A 26,387-nucleotide genomic window follows, 5' to 3' on the forward strand; every position below is an offset into this window, starting at 1 on the left:
CTTTATAAGCAGCATAATATTTGATTTAAAATGCACCTACAGAGCAAATAAATTGCGCTGCTTTGGCCAGATAACTCTAATCATACATACCTAAGACCATTTTAAACAGACTGATACGCATTGTTGCAGATTAGCATAGGCTGTGTGCGGTACAAGCTGCAAGAGATAAATCTAGGACAGGATTACCTAACCTGCTTACAACACACCGCACAATACAGTGTTGTGAGACTGTAATAATAGGGTATAGCCTCAATTTTATTATATTAACAAAGGGGGCAAACGTGCACAGTTGGCCCAACGCCACCGATATGGTGTGAGAACCATTAAAATCAACAACGATGTGCCACACTGCTCCATGTTGACTGCACGAGTGCTTGCATGCGTAGGTTTGCCAGTGTGCAGCACGAGTGTATACTATCTTTAACGCATAGCTCGGACACTCTACCCCCCCCCCCCCAAACACAATAACCTGGGGGGTCTCCTCGTCGACGCCGTAAGGATTGAGCGGTCCTTCGCCACTCCACGTGGCCACCATGCTCGTGCAGCAGTGATGTCGAGGGACATCGCGGGGCAGCAGTGATGTCGGGCGACATCACGGGGCAGCAGTGATGTCGAGGGACATTACGGGGCAGCAGTGATGTCGAGGGATATTACGGGGCAGCAGTGATGTCGACATTACGGGGCAGCAGTGATGTCGACATCACGGGGCAGCAGTGATGTCGACATTACGGGGCAGCAGTGATGTCGGGCGACATCACGGGGCAGCAGTGATGTCGAGCGACATCACGGGGCAGCAGTGATGTCAAGGGACATCACGGAGCAGCAGTGATGTCGACATTACGGGGCAGCAGTGATGTCGAGCGACATCACGGGGCAGCAGTGATGTCAAGCGACATTACGGGGCAGCAGTGATGTCGACATTACGGGGCAGCAGTGATGTCGAGCGACATCACGGGGCAGCAGTGATGTCGAGGGACATCACGGGGCAGCAGTGATGTCAAGCGACATTACGGGGCAGCAGTGATGTCGACATTACGGGGCAGCAGTGATGTCGAGGGACATCACGGGGCAGCAGTGATGTCGAGCGACATCACGGGGCAGCAGTGATGTCAAGCGACATTACGGGGCAGCAGTGATGTCGACATTACGGGGCAGCAGTGATGTCGAGGGACATCACGGGGCAGCAGTGATGTCAAGGCACATCACGGGGCAGCAGTGATGTCAAGCGACATTACGGGGCAGCAGTGATGTCAAGCGACATTACGGGGCAGCAGTGATGTCGAGCGACATCACGGGGCAGCAGTGATGTCGAGGGACATCACGGGGCAGCAGTGATGTCAAGGGACATCACGGGCAGCAGTGATGTCGACATCACGGGGCAGCAGTGATGTCAAGGGACATCACGGGCAGCAGTGATGTCGAGCGACATCACGGGGCAGCAGTGATGTCGACATCACGGGGCAGCAGTGATGTCGAGGGACATCGCGGGGCAGCAGTGATCGTGGTTAGCGCTGCGCTGCGAACCCGGCCGACAGAGTTCCATTCCTGCTCACGGCCCAACATCGGTGACGAATATCTGTGTCGAGCCTCCCCTAGGTCGACTCGGCCTCAAATGGGTATCTGGTGCGGTGCGTAAACATCGCCACTGGGGAGACAAAGGCGGCCGGGTGTGGTTGCTGGCCACCCACCCCCTCGCGTGCCGTTCCGGCCTTCATAGGTGCTCGCTAACAGCACTTGCCCCAACAGTCTGTTAAGGCGACACGGGGGGTTAGGGGATCTTTATCACGATCATCGAGCAGAGAATGTCAGCTGTTGTTGTAAAGGTACCCGACATGTGTACACACGACTCGACACGTAGCTGCCGCATACATCGTGTGCATCAGACAACACGCACCGAGTACAGAACCTGCTGCAGTAAATGTGCGTTTGGTTAACTGTTAAACATTAACAATCGACGCGTACATCTGTTCAATTACAATAACGTACAGCATCCTTTCCAATCCACGACTGGCTGAAGGCCATGGGTTTTGTTTGACCATACTTCACCGCACCGGTCAAGGCAGGCAGTGGGTGAGCATCAATCTCGTGTGGTCAGATGCGTGTGTACATTGAACTTCTTTCACACCGTACGTAGCCAACCGTGCTAATCGCAGATGCGGGGAAGGACAAACTAAAACACAAAATTAATTTTAAAGAAATTCGTTTTCAATTTGAAAAATTAATTTTGCAATTATGTTCTAGTGAGGGGTGCTAAGCACTTCGCCACCACTGTTTTTAATTGGCGGATAATGTTATGGGTGAAACGTGTTTTTTTACCATAACATTATAAAAACCTACCACAAGAGCCCTGCAACGTTGGCTTAATAGATCGACTGCGTTGCTGCAAAATGGACCCGCATTGACACTGAAAGCTTAAGGTGACTGCCAATTCAGTAGCATAAAAACGCATCTCATTTAACGCTAGAAAACTGGTTTCTTTTGTAGGTGTTTTTTCTGATTTAAATAAAAAAAACCTACTGAGTGACCAGCCCTATAAACATTGTTCCTCATATATTTACGTTCTCAAACATGGCCGACAGAAACCGCATTCCATATGGATGAAACTTCCTGCTTGCAAAGTTTTGCTGAAAACTGAGGCGTCCAAGTTACACAAAGGACTTTGCTACTCCTCCTCCTCCTCATCCTCCTCCCACCAGCAACCACCACCCCCATCCCTCCGGACCCACATTTCCATGTGAAAGGTCTTTTAGATTCAGGCCACCTGATGAGCTGTTAATGCACAAGTTACTCATTCGAATTTAAGTAGATTTCTAGGCTGTGTACCACCCCCCCCTCTCTCAAACTTCACCCCCCCCCACCATCTCTTCTCCATCTCTTGTTCGACTCCACCCTCCTCTCTCCACTCTCGCTCTTCAGTTTGGTTTTTTTGTAAAATGGATGCCCCCACTCTTAGCACAGATCCAATTGTCACGCAACACACACACACAGAGGCACATAAACAACCCCCCCCCCCCCCCATCTTTTTACAAGATCCTGTTACCAAACCCAGGCACGTCTCGTTTGAAACCATCTCCATGGCTGCCGGTTAACTGTAATTGAGGAAAGGGCCGTATGCCCCCGGATCGCTTTCACGTCTGTATCCATGGCCCCATGAAGAAGGTGAGTCCATGTCCTAAGTCCTTGGAGACCTTTGAGAGTTCACATTAATAAATCCTGCTCAACGTTTTATCACCCAATCCACAGCGGCACCTAAAAATGAAATTGAAAGCTCCCCAATTGGATTCCGTTACAGATTCCGCACAAAGATGAGGCTTTGGCAGGCTAATTGTAAATGGCAGTCAATTTGTGCACGTGTACAAATGTTCTGCACGTGTAACAGATGGTGTTATCCATAATTAGGGAACGAAACAGGAGGATTTATCCACAAATATGTCTGTCGACTGATGAAGCTAGTTGTAATTACTGGCAAAACGTCGTACTCAAGATTGTAAATGTTGTGGCTTGGCTCTCCAACACACCGGTGTGCTGTACAAGTAAAGAATTGGCATGTTTTGCGTGACAACCCTTACTAATTGCCCGTGTCGGGTGGTGGTGGGTTTAACGACACATTTATATTCACGCTATCAAACCCCAAACAAACGTATGGATGGTATTGGTCGCGAATGCCTACGTGTTAAAAATATGGTGCTTACACTTAGCACCTCATTTGGACTCAAATTGCTCTTGCAAAGAGACTCTCACTGTAAATTAAACTGATATTCTATAACAATTACAACAATCTTGACTTGAAGCTTTCGTGACTGCAGGGATTCATATTCTTGGGTCTTTCGGTTCCTTGAACCTATCTACGTGACTTTACAGAAAGACCCAATAATATAATTACAACAATGCACAGAGTGGTGGTCAGCCACCTCTTGTGACGCCGAATTGACCCCTAAACATTGTTTTTTCTCCTTTGTATATTAATTACAGTTTTACGCAAAAGCTTACTTTAAAAAAAACTTTGAGAATTCAATGGTGGGGAAGGGGGGGGGGGTCACAACATCTGGACCAATCCACTGCTGGATTACAAACTGCAGCATCAGTCCTGGGAGGATGGCTGACCACACACGAAGTGCTGTACTGGAAACCACCCGGGGTCATTGCGGGTTGTTTATGGGAAGGTGGTCGTTCATCACCGGTTCCGTAGATCATTCGCCACAAAATAAAAAAAAATGTCCTTTGCCAGGAATCGAACTCGGGCGGGCGGGGGGAGGCCCCGATTCACAAGCGGTGCGGTCTAACCACTGCAGCACATTAAACACAAGTTATAAAACATCACGCACGCATCTGGCCATCTTCTACGCAAAGTTAAAGAGCAAATAATAATAATCACAGTAAACTTCCACGACTCCTACTTGACATGTTAAAAGTTGGCTTTCATTTAACAGCCCTATTTTTGGAAAACCAAAAGCTTACTGTACAAATCGTAAAAAATCTTCCCAAAAAGTGTTGAAATTTGCCGAGCCTTCGCCAATTGTCATGTTTAACTTGGGCCCCAAGCTCTCCGACACCTGTGTTGGGAGCCGTTTTTTAACGTGTTTGTTTTCTCGTAACTTTATCGATTTGTAATATTTCTTTTGGACCAGATATACAAACAAATGTACACATATCCCGCGTGTTCACACGTGGACACTGAAGACGTACACACACACAGACACACGAGCACGTCAGTAAATACTGCGTTGTACACAGCACACCGATGTTTAGTTCAATAATACTGTGTCGTGTAAATGTACGCATGGTTTGTTTATGTTAATAATTTAAATGTAGTATGCGAGGAAAAAGGGAATAGTTCGACACGCTGCTATTGGTTGGTTACAAATATTGGGACAAGACATTATTAAATGCAGACCATCCCTTAAAACGTGAAAGATTAAGCCACTCCGATTGATATTTGCAAACTTAATACGGCATCGTAAATCGATAATATACACAGTATGGTACTGTACATACAGCATGTACTTATTATACACAGTAGTATAGATCTGCACAAATGCTATTTTAGATACACAAAACATAAATGGTGATGATAAAACCGATTTAAATAAAATGCAAGCATTTTGTAATACACATTTCAAAGGGCAAGAAAACATGAACATGAAAAAAGTTAGTTTTTCAGGAAAACAATGCTGTTAATTCAGATCACACCATTGATGTATTAAAAGGGCAGACGCTCCTTCTTTGCGTATTTGTCTCTCCAGCAAACGCATTAAAACAATAAGTTATTATTCTGGACAAAAGTATTCGGTTATCTATTCAAACACACCGTGCATAGATTTTTAATGTTCGTTTAAAAAAAGTGGTTTAAACAATTCAAGTAAAATGTGCCGATTATATAAATTTAAATTTTAAAAGGGAAAAAACACGTTATTGGTTTATATTTTTATATTTTATCGTTTCCCTTCTACGTGACTTTACCGAAAGAACCAAGAATACGTTAGCATACGTTAGTTGGTACGGATTTTTTTTGTTTAAAGAAAACTTGCATCTCATTAAGACCACACCCTTCTTAAATGCAGATTAAACCACACGTTTAATTATTTACCACGCAATTATCTTAAGTGATTATCTCACGAATGCATCAAAGGGATTACTCAGAATTTTTCACGGTATTCGGGTTCCCACAGACGCCTAGGCACTCCGAATAAGCATCAACTCTCATGCACCGAATTAAGATGGACACGCATTGAACAAAAGGAAGAGTTACATTACACGTCAATACATCGATGCAAATGTCACTGCTAACCAACTCGGCTTAACCTTGTCAAGAAACTAGCGGAGGTTGTACATCAAGCGATGGCATTTCCAGGGTTCTTATAACGATCATTTTGCACGAACAAAGCCATCAAACAAAGACGGTGGTCACCGCACCGCGCGGTTTCAGACGCGCTTCTGCGGTCGTCTGGAACGGTCTTCCTTACATTATTAGAAAGCCACCGAAGCTATGCACTTCTAAGTAATGTAAATTGAAAAGGCATTTCTTTAGAACGGCTTTTTTGTGTTTAGTTCGACGTCGTCGTCCCCCACACACCTCCGATTACCACGATTGGCTACGTACGGCGTGAAAGAAGTTCATAGAACTGGTGACGAAAGAGACGGATGATCTTGGGGCGATGTCACCCTCGGACGATGCACAGACGAGAGCAGTCGAGCTGTGATTCATGAACAGGTTTATTTCACTGCATTTCCTTCACTGCATCTTTCAACAAACCAGGCACATGTTTTTTTTGTTTCTCCAGACGCTATGAACAACGGCACTTCAAGAATGTCTGCCGGACCTGTTACGAATACAGAAATGCATTTTTCGATCAGAATTATGATGAGAAAATCCACCCCCTTGGTCACAAACATCTCATCGTAATGTTGTCCGAAAATAGCCCCCCCCCCTTAAGTCGTAACTTATCTAAATATGCCCCGTACCCAAAACATCACTTCACGAACCGTATAAAAAGATGTCAACATTTTTTTTTCAACAATACAAAAACAAACCTGATTTTGTTTGACATTCCAGTTCTTTACGTACATTCAGTAAATACATTGAGGTATTGGTTGATAAATATTACAGTACTTTTTTCTCCCCTTAAAAAAAAAACGTTGGAAAAATATTGCCACTGAAGTAGTAAACCAGCTATAATTAATACTTAGTCCAGGAGAGGATGTTTTTATACTTCCAAAAATCGTAGCATGTCATTGTTTCACAAAGGCCTCCTGAATAACCATCGAGACTAAGGCAGAGCAGGCCAGAAATATTTTAATTAGTTAACAAAAGCTGTAAAATGTTTTTATACGACTGATTATCAACAAAAAAACTTTAACCAAACAAAGATTCAAGCATATATATTTACAAGGCACTGAGGTAGAGCGAGTATGTTCATCAGTAGCAAAGAAGGCACTCGATTGTAAACTAAATGTATCAAATGTTTCACAATCACTCCACTCTCATTTGTGGTTTTCTAGGTGTGACATGAAAGCACTTTACGGGGTTAAAAAAAAACTAAAAACTTTTTTTGGTATTCCGTTAACACGACCTGTTATATATGAAAAGTTAAAAAACGACAAAGTGAACAATGTGGTACCACCTACATTCCACTTTTCAACAGATTCACAAAAAGCCGCTTAATTTACTCCATCGTCCATGAGCTTATCCTGAGTGAATATATATTTTTAAATACAGTTTGCAATAGGCGAGGCTCCCCCCCACCCCCATCGTCACAACCGCCGCACCTATGCCTGAAAAGTAACTTTACTAAAAAAGAAATAAGTCTACAATAACGCAGTAATAAATAAAACGTACACGAATTAAAAAAGACAGCTCGCAGCTTAACGCTGCCCGGCTTCTACGTCTATGCATCAACAATAATGTGAGGAGGAGGGGGGGGGGGTAAAAAACATTCGATTTTTTTATATTGATGTGTAAAAGGGTCGCGATAGCTTATTTTGTTGTATAAATGTACACGTAAATTACCAACCTGAAAAAAAACTACCGTCTAAAAACATGTTTATTAAAACTGCCAAGTGTTGTTATGACACCTCCGCATGTAAACATTACATTATATACAAGCCCACTACTTGCACAAATTGCCACAAAGTATGCAATGGTCACACTCGTAGGCATTTTGGTCCATTTGAAGAAATATATAGCAATGCTAATTTTTTTAAGTTTACTTCACCTCAGGTATTATCTTAATAACGGCATTGCCAAATTTTGAACAGCTCCTATAACATTTATTCTAGCACCACAGACGACTTTAAGTCAGCGGTTATAGGGATCTGAACTTACGTGCCGTACTGTTAAAACTGGGCGGCCGCAACCAACAAGGCCGATGCATAAATCCCAACAAAGTCAAATTCTATAGCTGTAGTCCGTCGTAAAACTTACAACAAGTTTTCGGCGGACTTTCACAAATTCATTTTAAAAAAACACGTCAAAACATTTCACGGCCTTAAAATAACCATTTGTTCACATGTATTGTGGTCGTTAGGCCTTTTAAAAACTTGAAAGCGGGACCTCTGGGCAAAATGGAATAATTCACCTCGCTTGCAAATCTATAAAAGCGAATCAAAATAACACGACCAGTGGTATTTTAGAAACGTAAACTTTTAGTTCATTTTTTTGTATTAATACGCCTTATGCAGGCCGCCACGTGGCCAAATAAAATAACATCGTTGCCTTTCAAATGTGACGATAGCATTCACATCAATTCACAACCTTTCAAACAATTCGGGGCATGCAGAAAACATTCCCTCGGCCCGTTATTATTTTCTACGTATTTACTTACTCGTGTAGGCCAGTTCCATGGCGTAGAGATTTAAGCAGCTGGAACATGTGTTTAAAAAGATCATTCATCTATTTTTTTTCTTCTTCCCCGTTTAGTGACAGAATTCTTTCTTTTCGTTTGACGTGACTCTTTGTCAAGTGTCAAAAAATAAAAATGTACGACGTTATTACTTCAAGGCATACATAGGTTGCTGGGAAAAAAAATACTTTGCTTCAAAGAAAGAAATAAACTTGTCCTGGGTGCTGCGTTTTTCATGCAAGAGTCAAGAGATTTAACACGGGACAGCACCAGCCCAACTTTTAAACCCAGGGCCATCAAGCATCCAACGACTAATAACATGGTCGACACGATGAGTCCACAGCTATCATCGTGACCCATCATGATCACCCTTATCGATGAAAGCACAGCCATCATCATCACTATCAACACCAATGACTCCACAGCCATCACCAGTTACTGTATCATCACCGTTATCAATCAAGCCACAACCATCATCTTGATCATCATCACTATCATGAATGAATCCACTGCTATATCGTCATCGCCACCATTAACGATGAATCCAACAGATATCATCACCGCCATCAACAACGATTCCAAAGCAATCGCCATATCAAAAGTGGCACAAAGGGCACTAGGCCAGCTCCTTGTCGGCATCCATGAAGCGCGCGTATCGGTGTGCCGCTTCTCCCTCGCTCACCATCCGCTCCATCGCCGCTGCCTCCTCGCGCTCGTCTCCCTCGCCACCGACGCCTCCGCCAAATCTCGGCGGCGTGCCGGGCACAGCCACGTTCTGGATCACCGAAATCTCGTTCACCTTGGCACTACCGCTACTACCGCTGCTACTACTGCCACCACCAAGGCCAATGCCGACTCCACCTCCTCCACCACTAGCACTAGCACCCGCCACTCCTCCACCTCCCCCAACCGCCGGCACGGCTCCCACCATCGCCGATGACATGGGCAGAGAAGGTGGCAGTAACGGCTGCGGCGGCGGCGGCGGCGGCAGCAGCGGCGGCGGCGGCACGGCTAACCCGTTGGCGAGCAGCGCCGCGTACTGGATCCAGAAATTCGGGTCAGACCCAGACGGGTGGCCTGACGCATGAGGCCCAGCAGAGAACACGTCGGGAGGGAAGTGGCCCAGGTGATGGGGAGGCGGTGGCGGCGGAGGCGGCGGAGGCGGCGGCAGCGGCGGATGCTTCACGACGATTGAACCGCCGCCACCGTCGGCGTTGCCGCTGCCGGCGATGCCGTCTTCCCCGGTCGCCGCGTTGGAGTCGGAGGCGTCGGACGACGACGGCGGCACGGCGGAGTCGAGCAAGCAAGGGTGCAGCTCCGCGGAGAGGCGGCGTCCGCGGCGCACAGGGACGCTGTTCCACATGTGCGTTGTCATGTGCACCTTACGGTGGGTACATTGGGCAACGGGAGAACATTGGCAATTGCCTTATTAGGTTGCGAAAGCACATCACGTACATTTAAAACAAAGGTCTTCCTCAATATAGCCTTAACAGACGCTCAAGGCAAATGCTGTTTGCAGCGAGCACCTAGACAGCGGGGGGCGGCAACCAAAATAACAGGGAGGCAATTTTTATATTTCCGGAGCCGCAATGCATGGAAATACGAGACTGTCCTTACTAAGCGATAGCGTAGCGGTTAGCGTGCTGCTGCACTACGAACCCGGTGACCCTGGTTCGATTCCCGCTCACAGCTAACACCAGTGACGATTATCTGAACCAGTCCTGGGCCTCCAAGGAAAAGGCTTGGGCGCCTTCGTCCAGCAGCTGATAAATAAATGGTATGCGAGGAGGAAAACATGTTTAAAGGTTTGATTTTACTTTACAAAGCTGTACTTTGACTTTACTAATCTGAAAACCAAATAAAAAAACACTGACATGAGAAAGCAAAACGCTGTGTGGGCAGGGTATATATTTGTCCTTCATCTAATAAGATAAGAATGTGCCATTGTTAAATCAAAGCGTCCAAAAAACATGTGCACACGAATGGATTATTCAATGCCGTTTGTCCACGGAAGTATTTAAATTAGCAAGACGGAAGCAGAGGCCAAAAGCGTTTGCATATTTCCAATTTTCGGATCCTTTTGCATGTATTATGCAACTGTTGGGAAAGTAAAGTCAAATTTTTTACACAAGTTGCATTCGCATGGGATCATCATTACAATTAGATGGTGGGGGGGGGGGGGGGGGAATCATCATTATTACCCTCATGTTACAGACAGACGTGAATTCCATGTTTACCGACAGAAGGTAGGACACCCAGAGAGACAGACAACGCATTAAAAGGCTTTCAACCTTAATTGCAAAGCGCAGTGAAATAAATAATCGGCACCTTGAGGTTTCCCTTGGTGGTGAACGCCCGGCCACACACGGAACAGGCGTACGGCTTCTCGCCGGTGTGCGTGCGCGAGTGGATCTGCAGGGCGCTCGCCGACGAGTAATTCTTGCCGCACACCGGGCAGTTGTGCTGTTTGCTCGAGCGGCGGCTCGCGAACGGCGGCGTGGAGGACGACCGCGGCGACACGAGGCTCTGCAGGAAGCCTCGCGGCAGGCCCATCCCGAGGCCTAGGCCCAGTGCCTGGCCGGGCGAAGGCGATTCGCCCTCGGACGGCAGAGCGACGGACGGCGACTCCTGCTTGAAGCCGTTGACGGCGTCGCCAGGAAGCGACAGGGCCCGAGCCACGAGGCCCGTGCCCGAGCCAACACTCTCTTCCAAGCTCTGGCCGAGAAATTCTGCCGAGTACCCCTTGCGGTGGGTCAGGATGTGCTGCTTGAGGTTGCTCTTGGTGGTGCAGCCGCGGTTGCAGATGGGGCAGATGAACGGCCGCACCTTGGTGTGGCTCCTGTAGTGAATGTCAAGGGCACTCTGGTACGGGAACCGCTTGCCGCAGATGTCGCAGGTGGTAGCCTTGCCCTTGCTCTGATCGTAGGGCGAGAACGAGCGAAAGGAGCCATTCTCCTGGCTCTGGTCCGCCATGCCATCGTTGCTCCCCTCCGCGTTGGACTCCGTCTTGATGGGGTTGAAGCCCTCGCCGAGGCCCACCAGGGCAAGCAGCTTGAGCCGGTGGTCGTTGGTGCTGCCGTTGGACAGGGAGGCAGCGCTGGACGGCGCAGGGCTGAAGTCCATGCGTGAGAACTCCCCATATTTGAAGCTCAGCGTGCCATCCTGGCTGGAGGCGTCGCCCTCGGCGATGCCGTTGAAGCTTTCCTGGCTGAAATTTAACAGGCCCGACTTGGGCTTCTTCCCGGTGGATGCGTCGGATGACACGGAACCGGGCGGAGACGGCCCTTGGCTGAAGCTGGGCCCGGGTTCCGCGGCTCCCTCCGTGAAACTGGCGTCCCTCGCGTCGGCAAATTCCTCCTCGTCGTCGTCCGCATCGCGATTCTCGCCGTCGGCAGATCCCCCCTCGGCAGTTTCCATGTTGTCGCCGCTCAAGTAGCTCGCGGCCTCCTCCACCGGTCTGTCCCGCTCGCCGGCGTAGCTATCGCCCGTTTCTTCCTCGTCCTCCGCCGTAGCCGCCGCAGCCGCCACCCTCGTCGTCTCGCCCGCTTCGGGGGAAGCCTCTGCAGCGGCGTAGCCCGGGGCGGACGGCGGCCCCCCCTCGCTCTCGTTGCCGCTGCCGCCGATCTGCCCGCCCATGTGCATGCGGATGTGCTGCTGCAGCACCATGGCGTTGGTGAACTGCTTCTGGCAGATGGGGCACGAGTGGAGCGCTCGCACGGCCGGCTTGCCCCGGTGCACCGCGTAGTGCAGCACCAAGTTGGCCTTGGTGGTGTAGGCCCGGCCACACACCTTGCACTTGTGCGGCCGCTCGCCCGTGTGCGTGCGCATGTGCACCTTGAGCGCGCTTGGGCAGCTCAGCACGCGATGGCACACGCCGCACTGGTTGGGCACGGTGCCGACCCCTGCTCCGTCATCAGCGGGAGCGCCGGCGGAGCCACCGGGCAGGCCCCGCTCTTCGAGGCTCTGCACCAGCTGCTCCAGCTTGGACGTCTCCGAGCGCCGCCTGGGGTCCGGAAAGCCGCCACCGCCGCTGCCGTACGAGAAGTCGCTCCGCAGTCGCTCCTCGAAGTTGGCGCGACTCACGTGTGCCGAGGCCTCCGAGTTGCTCAGCGAGTTCATCTTGTTGTAGAACATGTAGTTGGTGGACGTCGCGAAGCTGATCGCCGTTTCGTCGTCGCGGCCGCCCTGTCCCAGGCCCCGCTCGACCTTCACCGATGACAGCTTGTCACCGCCGCCGATGCCGCCGATGCCGAAGCCACCGTCGTCGCTCGGTTTAAGGGGCGGGTAGGCGATCTTGTCGTTCTCGCGGACCGCCGCCGACTCCTCGGCCGAGATACTCATGCCGTAGGGGAGCCCCGACTTGGTCACGACGTTGTCCAAGTGCTCGGCCACAGGGTGCGGGTTCATGGGGATGTCGGGGTACTGCTCCTTGTGACGCTGGAAGTGCACCTTGAGATTGCCGCGCGTGGTGAAGCGGCTGCCGCAGATGTTGCACTTGAAGGGGCGCTCGCCTGTGTGCGAGCGTAGGTGGATCTGCAGGGCGCTGTCGCTGCCGAACACCTTCCCGCAGTAGCGGCATTTGTTTTTTATGAAGCTCACCGCCGCCATGGCCGCCGACGACGCCGCCGCCGCCGCCTCCTCCCCGCTGGCCTTGCGTTCCACCGACAGGTGCCGGTTCCTACGGTGGCGACCGCCGTGGGACAGCGCCGGCTCGCCGTGCTGGCTCTGGAAGGGCACGGCGCCGTGGGGCAGCCTCGTCAGGATGGGGTACACCAGGCCGGGGGACGAAGTGGTCATGGTTCCGAACGACGGAAGGATGCCCGGCGAGCTCATAGCGCTCACGAGGCTGCCACCCTGAATGTAGTTGGTCGCCGTGGAGACGCTGGACGTGGCGACGTGGATCGGCTGCGGGCGTCCCAGCGGCGCCATCGGCGTAGTCATCTTCGCCGCGTGGTTGAGGCGCAACGGGATGGACGCGGCCGCGGCCGCGGCGGCCGCGGACGAAGCCGCCACCATGAGCGTCACCTGGCTCCGTATCTGCTCGATGAGGTGGAGCTGGTTCATCTGCTGCTGGTGCAGGGACACGAGCTGCTCCACGATGAACGGCAAGCTTGCTGCCGCGCCAGACATAGCCACCTTGCTACCGCCTGCCGCCGCCGCCGCCGCCGCCTTCTCAGAGCGTCCCACCTCAAGCGCCTCGGACAAAGAGTATCCATTCACCTTCCCTTTGCCGCCGCCACCGCCGCTCGACGACGACGTCACGGCGTGGCCGCCCACGGAGCCGCTGGAGTCTGCCCTGAAGCGCTTGCTGCTTTCAAGGGGCGGCGGCGAGTCGTCGGGGAAATGCGACGCCTTGGTTTTGCCGTCACCGTTGGGGACGGCGACGGCGACCGGGAATCCTTCCCGGAGGACTCCGATTTCGTTGCCCGGGCTCCCGTCGTCCGGCGGGACTTTGTCACTCTCCTCGACGATGAAAACAGCGGGGGCCTTGCCGCAGCTCTCCATGTGCTGGCCGAGGGCGGCCATCGTGGGGAACTGGCCGCAGCAGCTGTCGCAGACGTGCGCCCGCGGACTGCCCTTGTCGCTGCCGCCATCGCCGCCGCTCTGGTTCAGCGCCGAGGAGCAAGCTGTGGGGGACAAGAGACGAGGGGGGGGGGTGTGCAGAAGCGAGAGGCTCGTGAGCAAGCGTGACCTCGGTCGCAGCGGACACCATAAAGATTCCCCGACCATACGTCTGTTGGCGGAAAAAAAAGCACAATCTTACCTTTGTTAAAGTCTCATGCTGTTGGAGTATAGTTCAAAGAGCAAATATGCTAAATTATTATTCATGCAATATGGTCAATTTCTTTATCCATTCCTGAAAACATTAATTTATGAATCACCTACTGTTGGTGATTATGCATATTCTGTACTGTGTATGTAGATTGTATTACCAGTCTTGGTGATAAGCATTCAGTAGTTTCTTAAAATTCCCAGATATTAAAATCAGAGGAAAATATACACTGTGCCCCCAACTACATTAAATATAGAAACTGGTATTATTTACAGACATTGGCCAATCCACTGCTGGATGAGGTCCTGTCCATGCCTGGTTGTAGAGAAAGCATGATGAGGCCATCAAGAGCGAGCAGTGTGGTTCATTGACACCGGGCTACATGTACCTGTCAGTATTCGATCCCAGGCCACGGGTAAGTGCTCCCACCGCCCCTAGGATCAGTTCAGATATGACTAAAACCGCAGTGACCGGGGTGGTGAAGTCTGCTCAAAAAGCTCAATGACCGACATGGCATAGGGGAGGCCTGCGTCCAGAAAGTGGATTGACAAAGGGCTGTAAACAAGAATGACACTGCAGTCAACAAGAAGGGGCAGGCCCCCCAGGTTCTGTTGAGGAAAGTGAAGTACTGTTACTGTAATAGCTTAACGAGAAGGTACCATATGTATACTGCATGCACAGGCCACGGTGGTAAGATGTTAACTCTCTCGCCTGGTACACAGGAGGTTGTGGGTTCGATCCGGACCCCGACACATGTATATTTGAAGTTTGCTTGTTCTCTCCGTGGATTTTTCTCCGGGGGCAACGGTTTTCTCATCCGCATTTAGAACCGTGCGTTTAGAGTATTTGGCTGCGATAAATTTCCACGTGATAAGCCACTTTTGTTGAGCTTGCATTTGTGGCTATACAAGCTCAGTTGGCCTTACCTGGTAATGTGGTTATTTCAAATTATTAAAAAAACTGAAACTTATTGGAAAATTTTGATCAAAATCCAAAAAAGGCTTCCATTCGAGTATGTTTTTTTTTACCTTTTGACACAGGTCAACGGTTACACCACCACATGGAGGGGTTACATTACGTTGGCGTATATTTAGTTAATCATAATTGAGAATGGTAAAATTATGCCATGACGCGATGCAAATCGAACGAAAAGGGGCATTGTTGGGACATGTGAAGAGATCAACGGAACGGAGGGGATCTGAAGATTGGAAGAAAAAAAAACACGTAGATCAGAGAACACAGACAAAGCCAAGACCCCCTTTTATGGTTAGGAAAAATTGACACATCACGTCGATACTCCTGCTGCATTTAGCAAAGCACATCCGGATTAGCACGGTTAGCTACGTGCAGTACGAAAGAAGTTCAACATGCATACAATGGCTGCTGCTAGGTAACTCATCATGTGCCTATTTAAAAACATTTTATCAGAAAACAGTCAAAAAATGTAATTATCACTAGGCCCAAATGGTGTTACGTGCAGTCTCCTACCTTTATTAAAGCACTCCCTCTCCGTTTGTGTGCTATGGATAAGGTCCATTCATTCACAAAACGTCGCCGATTATGTATTTGATTATGTATTTTTTTATTTTATGGCCAGTGTTATTAACGAGTGTGGCAAGTTACATGTTAGTTGTTTGTTAAAGCAAGCAGGCTTCAGGCCAGAAACACCACATGGCCAGAAGGGATGCAAGTACGTTTAACTTCTTTCGCACTGTACTTAGCCAACCGTGCTAAAATCGGAGGTGCGGGGGGGGGGGGGCACAACACACGATGGCCCCTGGTGGGGATGGAGAGTGGAAGAATGGGAAGGAACCATACTCTTTGGTTCTATTCGGTAAAGTCACGTAGGTGACTTTACCGAATAGAACCAAAGAGTATGGATCCTTGCAGTCACGAAAGCTTTAAATCTAGAATGGGAAGGAACGCATCTGTGAGCCAGGGACGACGCCCACGGGGAGCGCGACCGTCCAAGATCATTCTCACATGGAGGGGCATCGCAAGAGCCCGCGAGGATGGCGACGGCATGATGGGGGAAGCCTCCTCCATCGAGCAGTGGAGAGACAATGGCCGCTGACGATGGCGGTGGCCAAGGACAATCGGCGTGACGATAACCACTTGATGATAGATGACACCGTTATTGTTTCTACAACTCGCCATTTAGACGAAATGCACCCATAGCCTCAGTTAAAGGACACGCGGTGGATAATTTAAAGCGTCAGAGATATACTGCAACTCCCTGCCCTAATCTCCCCCCCCCCCCCACAAACCCACACCGACCAGCGTGGTGAAGTATGGTCAAATTGCTCGCAACGCCCGACAGACACACGGCGTGGATCATGCACTACGCTACAAACCCGGAAAACCGGGTTCGTTCGACTCCTGCCCGTGGTGAATAGGATTTATGAAGTCGACCATGGGCATCTCACTACGTTCCAACTCCTGGCTCCGTACCGATCAGCCTTCATCCAGCAGCGAATTGCCAAAGGTCTGAAAATTATTGTTGTTTATGGATAATATGGGTCGCGAGAGGCTACGTGTTAAACTTGTATTGTTCGACATTAGAACCTCAACTTTTTATTTGTTAGACTCTCGTGCTTCTTGGAGGCTTACCAAACAAACAAAAAACTAAACGTGAGATCGGGGATGGGTGGCGCTGCGTATTTTGTGAATGGGGTCGGCCGGGGAGGTCACCGCTCCATTTGGGGGGAGTTGAGGGAACCGTTCGAGACCGGTTTTTCTACTTAAGATTTTGCATTCTATAGTTTTTTTATGAACAATGGGACTTTCCGAGTCAACAAATAAACAAAAGACAAAGAATCCCCCTCCCCCACCCGTACAGGCTTTGCATAGGTTTGGGGCCAAGTGTTGCTAAGCGAGCACTTTTATGAAGGCCGGCACGGCACACGAGGTGGGATAATGGTGGTGGCCAACAGCACGCCCGGTCGCCTTCATCTCCCTAGCGGCGATGTTCACGCATCGCACCCAGGTAATCATTTGACGCCGAGTCGACCTAGGGGAGGGGTGGGGGGGGGCCTGCACCGCTCAATTACAAATCGTCAGCGGTGCTGGTGGCCGTGAGCGGGGGAATCGAACTCGGCTCGCCGGGTTCGTAGCACGGCGCGCGATACCGCTCCCCCACACAGCACGCATCAAGTCCTGAAGGGCAGCCTCTACCACACGATGCGCCCCTCTTCTCGGGTGTCATTCCTGCAAGTACTTCAACAGCCCCCCCCCCCCCCCCGTGTTAAACCCACGAATGCCTCATCCTCACCGCCCCGCGTGGGAGGTGTTTGAACCATACTTGGCCAAACGCTGGACATTGTGGGTTGAATTGGAGGAGGGGGGGGAAATCCGTGATCGGGTCAGATGCCAAGGGAGTGGTAAAGTTTTTTACACAGCAGTTGCGTGCAATGCTGTTATTGATGTGACAATTAATGGCACATAGCAATATTGGGGGGTGGGGGGGGTGAGCGGTTGCTGGCCACGAACACAAACTGTTGGAGTTCGATACCCAGTCACGTCGCCTGCTAACCAAATAAATGAGCAAAGTCGCCTTCACACACACACTGTAATAATCCTTCTTGTCTCCACGTGAAAACACCGAACTGTACAAGTATTTCTTACTCATGCCATCAGCCGTACCACGTGGCCTCCTGGGCGTGCATCGATATCGGCAGCGGCGTTTCCAAACTCAAAAGCAAAACTCTGGACCGGTTTTGACATTCAGCGTCTCATCAGCAGCAGAGGAAGGCTCGCTTGAATCGATGTCGGTGGACCTGCCCAGAGATGTTTACAGACAGGGGAAAGACTCCCTCGATCTTTGCGCTATGCGAGTCCCAGGTTCGACACCAAACTTCATCCCTTGCTATACGCAACTAAAAAAAAATCAATCCATAGCCTCATCGTGCGCTTCTTCGCATTGTGATAGTCTCCACAATGGCGCGAATTGTTACTTTGAGTAGTAATCGTGTCCAGTATAAGTTTGCACATGGACTATGATTACACACATTTGGTGATTTCGAAAATGTTTTTTGGTTTGGACATGTTTGTTTTGTTGTAGTACGGAGTTAGACTCATGGCCTTAATTTAAGTTTTCTTGTGGTTGTTGTTGTTTGACTTGCATCCCACTGGGATTTTTTTTGCACACAGCGTTGGTGTACGGTGCTTTTTTCAGGAATATTTTAGTGTTTTTTCATGGATTTTCTGTTTGCAAAGTCACAAAGTCACTTTAAGATGTTTTTCTTGTTCGTGTTTTTTGTTTGTTGTGGTTGCACCCGATTCAAGAGTCGAATGGCTCACAGGGCTGTACCAAAATAAACTGAACTGAAAAGAACTGAAACTGAAATCTGTGTATTACATATATCAGTCCAAACCATTCCATAATTGAAGACAAAACAAAGGAGAGGCCACCAATTGGACACAGTAAGATCTTTCGCCGAAACGAGTTTGTATTAAAGCAGGAGTAATAATGGTTCATGTATAATTGTTTATGTACGCAACATACATAACGTTCATATTCTTGGTTCTTTCGGTCAAGTCAAGAATATGAAATACCTGCAGTCACGAAAGCTTTAAATCAAAACGTTCATAGTTACAACGCATGGTTTAACGTTGAGCAGGTTTTCCTTTAACGAGTTCTCGAGCGCCATATCTGGTTGAACGCTTCTTTAGAACTGTAGATATTTAACAGCGGTTGATATTAAATCTCCATCAATCGACTGGCGGTTGTGGGGGTTGATTGACCATACTTCACTACTCTGAACAGCGCGGGATGGTATAAAGTTTGGTTTCAGATATCACTCGACTTTGGTGATAGCCGTGTGGCCGAGAGTCGAATCCATACTCTTTGGTTCTATTCGGTAAATTCACGTAGGTAAAAAATAAAACAAAAATCGAATAGAACCAAAGAGTATGGATCCTTGCAGTCACGAAAGCTTTCAATCTAGAGTCGAATTCATATCCAGCAGATATGCGCCACTGCTATGACCCCAAACTTACGATTATTATTTTGGATATTACGTTAAATATCTACAAAATTATAATGTATACCTCCCATTCAACCTGGCAGGGGGTTTTTTGGAAGTGTTATAGTGCTTAACATGTATGAAATCTAATATCGAAAACTCACGAGTTAAATTATACACATTTGACTAGAGCGATGAAGTATGGTCAAAAGGAAATGTTAAAGTATGCACACACTAGTTTAATGAGTTAACTATACCAAACATTTGAATTTGTTAGAATATAAATACAAAGTGTTATTGCACGTTATGCTGTGTGTATACACAACCATTGAACACATACACACGACTGTATGAATTAAAAAAACACATTCTGCCATCAATTCACTGCTGGATTGGAAAGCCTTCAAAATTCAATGCCGATCCAAGGCATTTTTTTAACCATACTTCACCACGCTGGTCTGCGTGGGTTGGTGAATTGGGTCACCCGAGGGACCGGTTCAGATAAAGAAAATCGCTCGCCCAGTGATGGCAGCTGTGGACTGGGGCTCGAGCTTATGTCGAAAATTTTCACCGACGCGCAGTACGCTAACCGCTGTCACCACCGCGTCTTACAGCTGCCACACCACCGCGTCTTACAGCTGCCACACCACCGCGTCTTACCAGCACTGCGTCTTACCAGCACTGCAGAAACCCGACTATTGTTGTTGTGCCCAGCCATTAGCGGGCCTCGCCCGCTTTCTGTTGGCTTCAGCGTCGCACTCGGCCGGAGGAGAATTACTCGGTTCACCGACGGTGTTTAGCACGGAGGCTTGCCAAATGTGGAACTTTTAAAGGTCGAGAATTCCCCCCCCCCCCACCACCCGCGCTCTATCAATCAACACTTCTCGTCGTTATTTTTGGGAGAGTCCTAATTCGTAAAGTTTTGCCCTTTCAGATTTAAGCATCATAGACTCGACTAAATCTGTGTACCAAATGTTTATAATCAAGATTGTTTATATCCTACCATCCCATCCGGTACACCGTTGTAGCTTACATTACCACAACCCACGCAGTCACGATCTTTTCTTCTATCCTGTACGATTAATTACTTTCGTAATCGTAGTCTTAAAAGAATGTACGTGCCGTTATGTACACGTTTGGACTGCAGTAAACACAGCACACACGGTTAGCGTAACTTATATTCCGACAGAGCGGATACGCAAAGATGCGTGGAGTTTATGCCTTTAGCTTTAAACGGATTTACCCTGCGAATGCGCCTCCCCATCTCATCGCATTAATAATTATCAAGCCGAGTGCGATCATGGTTCGTTCTAGACTGTTTAGATGGGAGACTGCCCTGAACATACCAGATAGCTTATAGATTCTGAACTGGGCAAGCGATCACACCACGTACTGAATATCCAGGCCTAGCAGGAGGTTTTGGGTGGTGGGTTTTCACGTGGATACTCTTCCAATTTTGTTCACAAATCGCAGGCGAGTTGGCCAAACATTGCAATGCAGAACCCTCCTGAATATTATTTTTGAAACTCGATTAAGTCTTTACTAAATAACCAAAGTCAGGTATTATTATATTCTTTGGGTCTTTTGGTAAAGTCACGTAGATAGTTTATTTGTTATTTTCTTTGAACCTATCTACGTGACTTTACCGAAAGACCCAAAAGAATACATTCCTGCAGTCACGAAAGCTTTAAGTCATGTATTATTTTAATACGATCGCTATTTTCTTTGTTAACATGTACCCAACACAGCTGTACATTAGGGCACAATTTCGTTATACGACCTAGCGTGGCACGAGATCACAACATCGCACCCCAATATTAATTTTAAACGAACCCGCACCGACCAGCGTGGTGAAGTATGGCCAAACACCCTCCGTGACCCCCAACTCCATCCTGATGATGACTCAGACAACGGGGGTTGGACAAGTCACCTGAACTAAAACACCACCAGCTGAACAAGTCGGACACAGCGGGGAGCGACAGCGGTCAGGAGGCAAGTGGTGGGAATTCCACGTTTCTATGGCGGGAACCACACTACTTACAAAAGGGACACTCCGTCGCTGCTCGTGACGTTAATGGCGATGACCCACGTTGGGGTGGTTGTTACGGATTAGGATCCGTACCGTTACAAGGACCGCGGCTACAGCAGCGCGCGCAGTGGGGGGCCACACGCGCGTGGACATCGGTAGGTAAGGTTCGGGGGGGGGGGGGGGCGAAGGGGAGGGTATCCCCCCCGCCACGCCGAGTCAATAATATTCATAATCTCGGGGCCACTTAGGAACAATAAAAGTCACCACTCATACGTGCTTTACGACGCATCACGCCCTTTCGTGACACCCGAATGACCCGCGAGCACCGACAAGATGCGCGGTGAGTTGGGGGGGGGGGGCTTCAGTGTTCAACAGTGGATTGAAGGATGGCTGTGAATTACCATGTCGCTTACATCCACCACGCCACGAGATCTGATGCCACATCCGACTTGGATTTGTAACAGCAGCGAAATCACGCGCATCCCCTCTTAACTGCTGGATGGTGAGGGTCGTGGTAGGTTGCTTGGCCATACCTCACCACGCTGGTCAGTGTGGTGAATGGCTTAACAGACAACCACTGGAGTTTAATTTAAAAACACTTTTTTTTTAAACACGCAAAGCCCGTAAAGACGAAACCAAAATAATTCATCAAGTTATCCTGGCATTTGAATTTAGTTCGTGCGAAGCTACTGCCTTTACATAATTTCACTCCGTTGCATATGGTACGGAAACTTGAGCTTCCAAGAAACTCGATTAACACTTGAAAGAGCACAAAGCACGGATTTAGATGCATTCTTGGATTTTCCATTGCGAGACAAAGTGGAGGAACACGCGTGGATTAGAGAAGGTGCCCAGATCAGGGACATCAGTCCAACTCTTCTTTAGTTCTTTCGGTAAAGTCACGTAGAATGAGAATAAAATTATAAAATAAAACAATAAAATTCACACGACGTTTCGAAATCATTCCAACTGTTGAACAAAGTTGAGTTGGCTTGAGCAGGAGGCTTCGCTAAACGGAACCATGGTCTAGAACGGTGATGGTGAGGCAGACGGGGCAACGAAACGCGTTCAGGGTTACGGACAGTGGGGAGATGGAGCGTGGGATCAGCGCGTGTGCAAGGTGGATTCTTGCGTAGTGGGCATAGAGAGGTGGCGGCGGCTTTGGGGCATTCCTTCTTCCAGCAGTGGGTTGGCCATGGCTGATGTTGATGATCGTCCCAAATAGAAATCAAACCTCTACACTAGGAAGCCTAAAAACAAATCGCAACCGATGACCGACTGATTGTGGTTGCTGTTATTAACGCGCTGTGCCCTTCATATAGTTCAGTGCTAACGCCCGCTTTGTATATCATTGTAACTCCCCCCCCCACCACGGATTTGTAGGCCTGAAGCATCGTCATCTTCATCATAGTCAGCCATGGTCTATTCACAGCTGGATGAAATACCTCCCTCCACCTCCTATCCCCACGCCGTCGCCATCCATCTCGGCCCCGACGACGCACGAACGGATTTCATTTCGACATCTCGGCGGTGTCGTCCGTCTCATGGCGTGTCCCCCCCCTCTCTTCCCCCTTCGGCTGCTACTTCAGTCGTGAAGTCTCCCGAACTAGGCCACCGGCCATCATCCCGGGACCCTTCGAGCGATGTATTCTGTCCAAGCCCATCGTTTTTATTTGGCCTGTATCAACAGGCGATATGATTACGTGCCCAAGTAGCCCGTGTTGTTCTAGGATCACCCCCACCCCTCCCAGCTTCCCCACGTGCTCCTCATTCTCTCTCTCGGCAATTCCAAAGCGCCTCGTGGTCTACGCCTCTTTTTTTTACTCCGCGCTTCCTCGCCTTTTGTTCCATTTCCTTTGTGACGAGTTGTCCATATTCTTGATGCATGTACATCGTTCATCATAGCGGATAAATGTGCGCGCGCGCGCGCGCACACACACACACACACACTGAACGTACGCCTGTTTTGTAAGATATAGGATATAGTTCTAAAAGCTATTTTTACCCAGGGATACAAACAGCAATCATCGTTTTAGACACCAAGTAACTGCACAACATTTGGACTGCACCGTCGAGTCTAAATGAAACCGCATCTCAGGACGCGTTACAACACTGCAGTTAAGACGCGAACGTGCTACACGTGTTCAATTGTGTGGCGGAGCGGTGGCGCAGTGGTTAGCGCACTGCGCTCCCAAGAACCCGGGAGAACTGCGTTAGATTCCCGGACTGCGGCGAACATCGGTGGCGAGGTGATACATGAACCGGTTCTGAGCCGCATTTCAACAACAACATTATTATTATTATCAACTTGTAACGCATCGCCGTCACGCACGGTTCGCTCGCCCTCGCAGAGAGAGAGAGGACGACGGCGAACGTGTGAGCAGGAACCAACAGACGAGCAGTGAAAGCGATCAGCACACCCCCCCCCCCCTGCTCCCCTATTGACCAGCGTGGTGAAGTATGGCTTTAAACGACCTCCACACCCCCCACCCCCTTTCTCCCCAGCAGTGGATCGCCGATGGGCTGAACTTTGACTCTGATGATTCAATTGTGTTTCATTGAATTAAACCAAAACGTATCGCAACACCCCGATAGGGCGGTTCCCATCGTTAACGAGGACGAAGTTGCATGCCGAGTGAGTGGTGAAGTCCCTTGAGAAGGTCCTCGTCATACGCGCACACTCCACGTGTGAGTCACCGCTGGTACTGCACTGTGTTGCTATGCGTCGTGTGTGTGTGTGCGCGCGCATTAATCGCGTGCACAAATATACTATCTGCGCGCAACTTACGACTGTATGGTAACTATGAAATTATTGATGTAACGGTGAACGTGTGTGTGCGCGCGATAGCGTATGTAATTACGTTCGCGTGCTCAAATCTATTCACGAACGGACATACCACATGCAACTTCATCATTCGATAATAGACATTCAACTCCACGCGTCTAAATTACGTAGCTATGCAACGAAGATAGAGCGAGACGTTACAGCAAGAACCAAGCATGCACATCACACAAGTATTACTCTCGTTAAATACCGTGCGTAGTTGCATGCTGTTACTCCCAAGTAACAGCATGCAACTACGCACGGGGGTGGGGGGGAAGACAGATTCGTAGCCGTCGATGGCTATGCGAAGCGGAGGAGGAGGGGCAGGCACTGCCACGCAACTTTGCACGCACTCCAGCAGTGTAACTATGGCTGCAGCAATGCGTCCCTTTAAACACAAACACACGCAACACAGGCGGCTGGCCCCTGCGGGATAGTGTCCCGAACGGAGCGCCGCTCTTCCACAAGCCGGACCCGCCCGGCCGTCAACACCGATGAGACGGAACGATGAAAATCAACTCGCGTTGCAAGGCGCTAGGGTTGGATTATTCTTCATTATGATTTTTTTTTTTAAAAACCATCGTCGCAAGAACGTGGAGAGATGGCGGCGCCTCGAAAGAGGCCTTCATCCAGCAGTGGATTGGACCGCGGCAGCCGGAGGGTGATACGGGGGGGGGGGGTCCCGTAACGAACAAAAAGTGTGCCATAAGCGAACCGGGAACGCGTTGAAAAGTTCGAGGAAACGGCGGGGGTGGGGGGTAGAGAGGAAGCGGGATGACTTCTCGCGAACGCACTCACCGCTCTCCGAAGAGTCGGGTCCGCCCTCGCCGCTCTCGCCGAAGTGTTGCTGGGGCTTCGTCTGTTTGCGTCGAGACATTTCGTCAGCCCGGTGTCCCGCAGACACCGGCTCTCCCCCCTCCCTCCCTCCCTCTCTCTATCTCTCAACAACCAGCACCACTAGCACCACTAGCACCGGCACCAGCAGCAGCAGCAGCAAGCAAAGCCCGACCCCGCTAGTAAGCCGCTGATCAGCTCGCTAGCGGCGTCAGCAGCCGGTAACAGCCACGCACAACAAAAAGCGATCTTCACAGCAACTGTTCTGTTGTTCTTGCTCCACGTTTCTCTCGCTCCCCCCCAAACAGCGAGTCGGAGGAGTCGAGGGTGGTGGTGGGGGGGGGGATACAAAACAGCCCACGACGACTACCACTGCAACCCCTTGAGAAAACACAAGAGGCTCTTGCCAATGGGCGCTCGCAAAAACGAGCCGTCCGAGTGAGCCACGCACATTCTACCGCGTGCATGCGGTGATCTCGCAGCGGTGATGATGATGATGATGGTCGTGGTGGCGGCGGCGGCTGTAATGATGATGCATGCTTTACCTAGCGCTCCGATTGGACACGTTATACCCCCCACCCCACCCCCTGCCCAGATTATGCGAGTTATTCGATCTTAAACAATTAGCGCGTCCGTTGTGTGTGTGTGTAGCGAGAGCGCGCGCGCGGTGGGAGTTGGTAACGGTGGCTGGGGTTGTGGATTGGTTAGATGGGTGGCTTGGCTTGATGGGGTGGGGTGGGTGAGTGGTGATGGGTGGTATGGGTGGGGATGGTGAAGGGTGGGGATGGTGAAGGGCGGGGAAAAGGGGGGGGGGGGTCCCTCTCACGCACAGACACAGAAAGAGAATTCGGGGCGGGTGGAAGAAATACTTGCATGAATCAGCGGAGGGGATGATGTGGATGGGTGCGGTGAGCAGAATGGGGGGAAGGGGATGTTGAGTAGGGAGGGGGTATGGGGGTGGTGAGTGCGAGAGGAGGAGGAGAGAGGGGGTGAAGGTAGTGGGTATATAGCTTACACTACTCAATAGAGATCAAAAATCTGTGCAGAATTTGAGGTCACCGTGAGGGGTGCACCGGGTCACGGTTTAAACGGAGGCTGGAATATAATTAAGCTCCGAGTAATGAAGCTGCTGCATCTCGTTATGAATTCACACACACATACACACACTCGCCCACCTCGTTACGTACACTCCTGTGCATTGTGCGATCATGTTCACAGGAAGCACTGATTGGCAATTCAGCAGTGGATTAGTGGATCTATCTGTGCGGAGCTTTACGCGCGCGCTCGTGTGTGTGTGTGTGTGCGTGATCTCCGGTTGAAGGAATATCGGATTACCCCAATAAGGATGCTTATAATATATATATTTAAAGCTATATAAATATAGATGAGGGTTGTTTTCCTGTGTAAACAACAATGGTAATAATAGCGCGGAATATTGGCCCAAATAACCTCCACAGTGGCTCTCTTTGCTCCCTCGAGTGGTCAAGCATTCCGCCAGCAGTTGCGTGCCTAGGGAATTGCAGGGCTGCCCTTTTAACTATCGCCAATTAGATGTTCATAACTGCTTAGCATGATGGCCCATCAGCTTAATTGCATTAAACGTTGTAAATGCGAACACGTGGTT

At 49.6% G+C, this 26,387-nt stretch overlaps 1 protein-coding gene across 2 annotated transcripts; it reads right to left on the reverse strand.

Moving 5' to 3' along the window:
* Window positions 1-6,195: 6,195 nt before the first annotated feature.
* On the reverse strand, window positions 6,196-25,540 carry LOC116954087 (sal-like protein 1). 2 transcript variants are annotated; one of them, XM_032974512.2, is made up of 3 exons: window positions 24,728-25,540; window positions 10,668-13,966; window positions 6,196-9,720 (listed from the first exon to the last, which is right to left on the reverse strand). In XM_032974512.2, the coding sequence occupies exons 1-3, from the start codon at window positions 24,804-24,806 to the stop codon at window positions 8,956-8,958; spliced, it is 4,143 nt and encodes a 1,380-aa protein (XP_032830403.1). In that variant the 5' UTR covers window positions 24,807-25,540; the 3' UTR covers window positions 6,196-8,955. The 2 variants fall into 2 exon arrangements, with proteins under 2 accessions (XP_032830403.1, XP_032830404.1); XM_032974513.2 differs by lacking the exon at window positions 24,728-25,540 and adding an exon at window positions 19,753-21,258.
* Between the last annotated feature and the right edge of the window lie 847 nt (window positions 25,541-26,387).

The sequence above is a fragment of the Petromyzon marinus genome, chromosome 54 (genome assembly GCF_048934315.1).
Source record: "Petromyzon marinus isolate PM22_M1 ecotype Great Lakes invasive population chromosome 54, UKy_Petmar_22M1.pri1.0, whole genome shotgun sequence".
NCBI classification, from domain to species: Eukaryota; Metazoa; Chordata; class Hyperoartia; order Petromyzontiformes; family Petromyzontidae; genus Petromyzon; species Petromyzon marinus.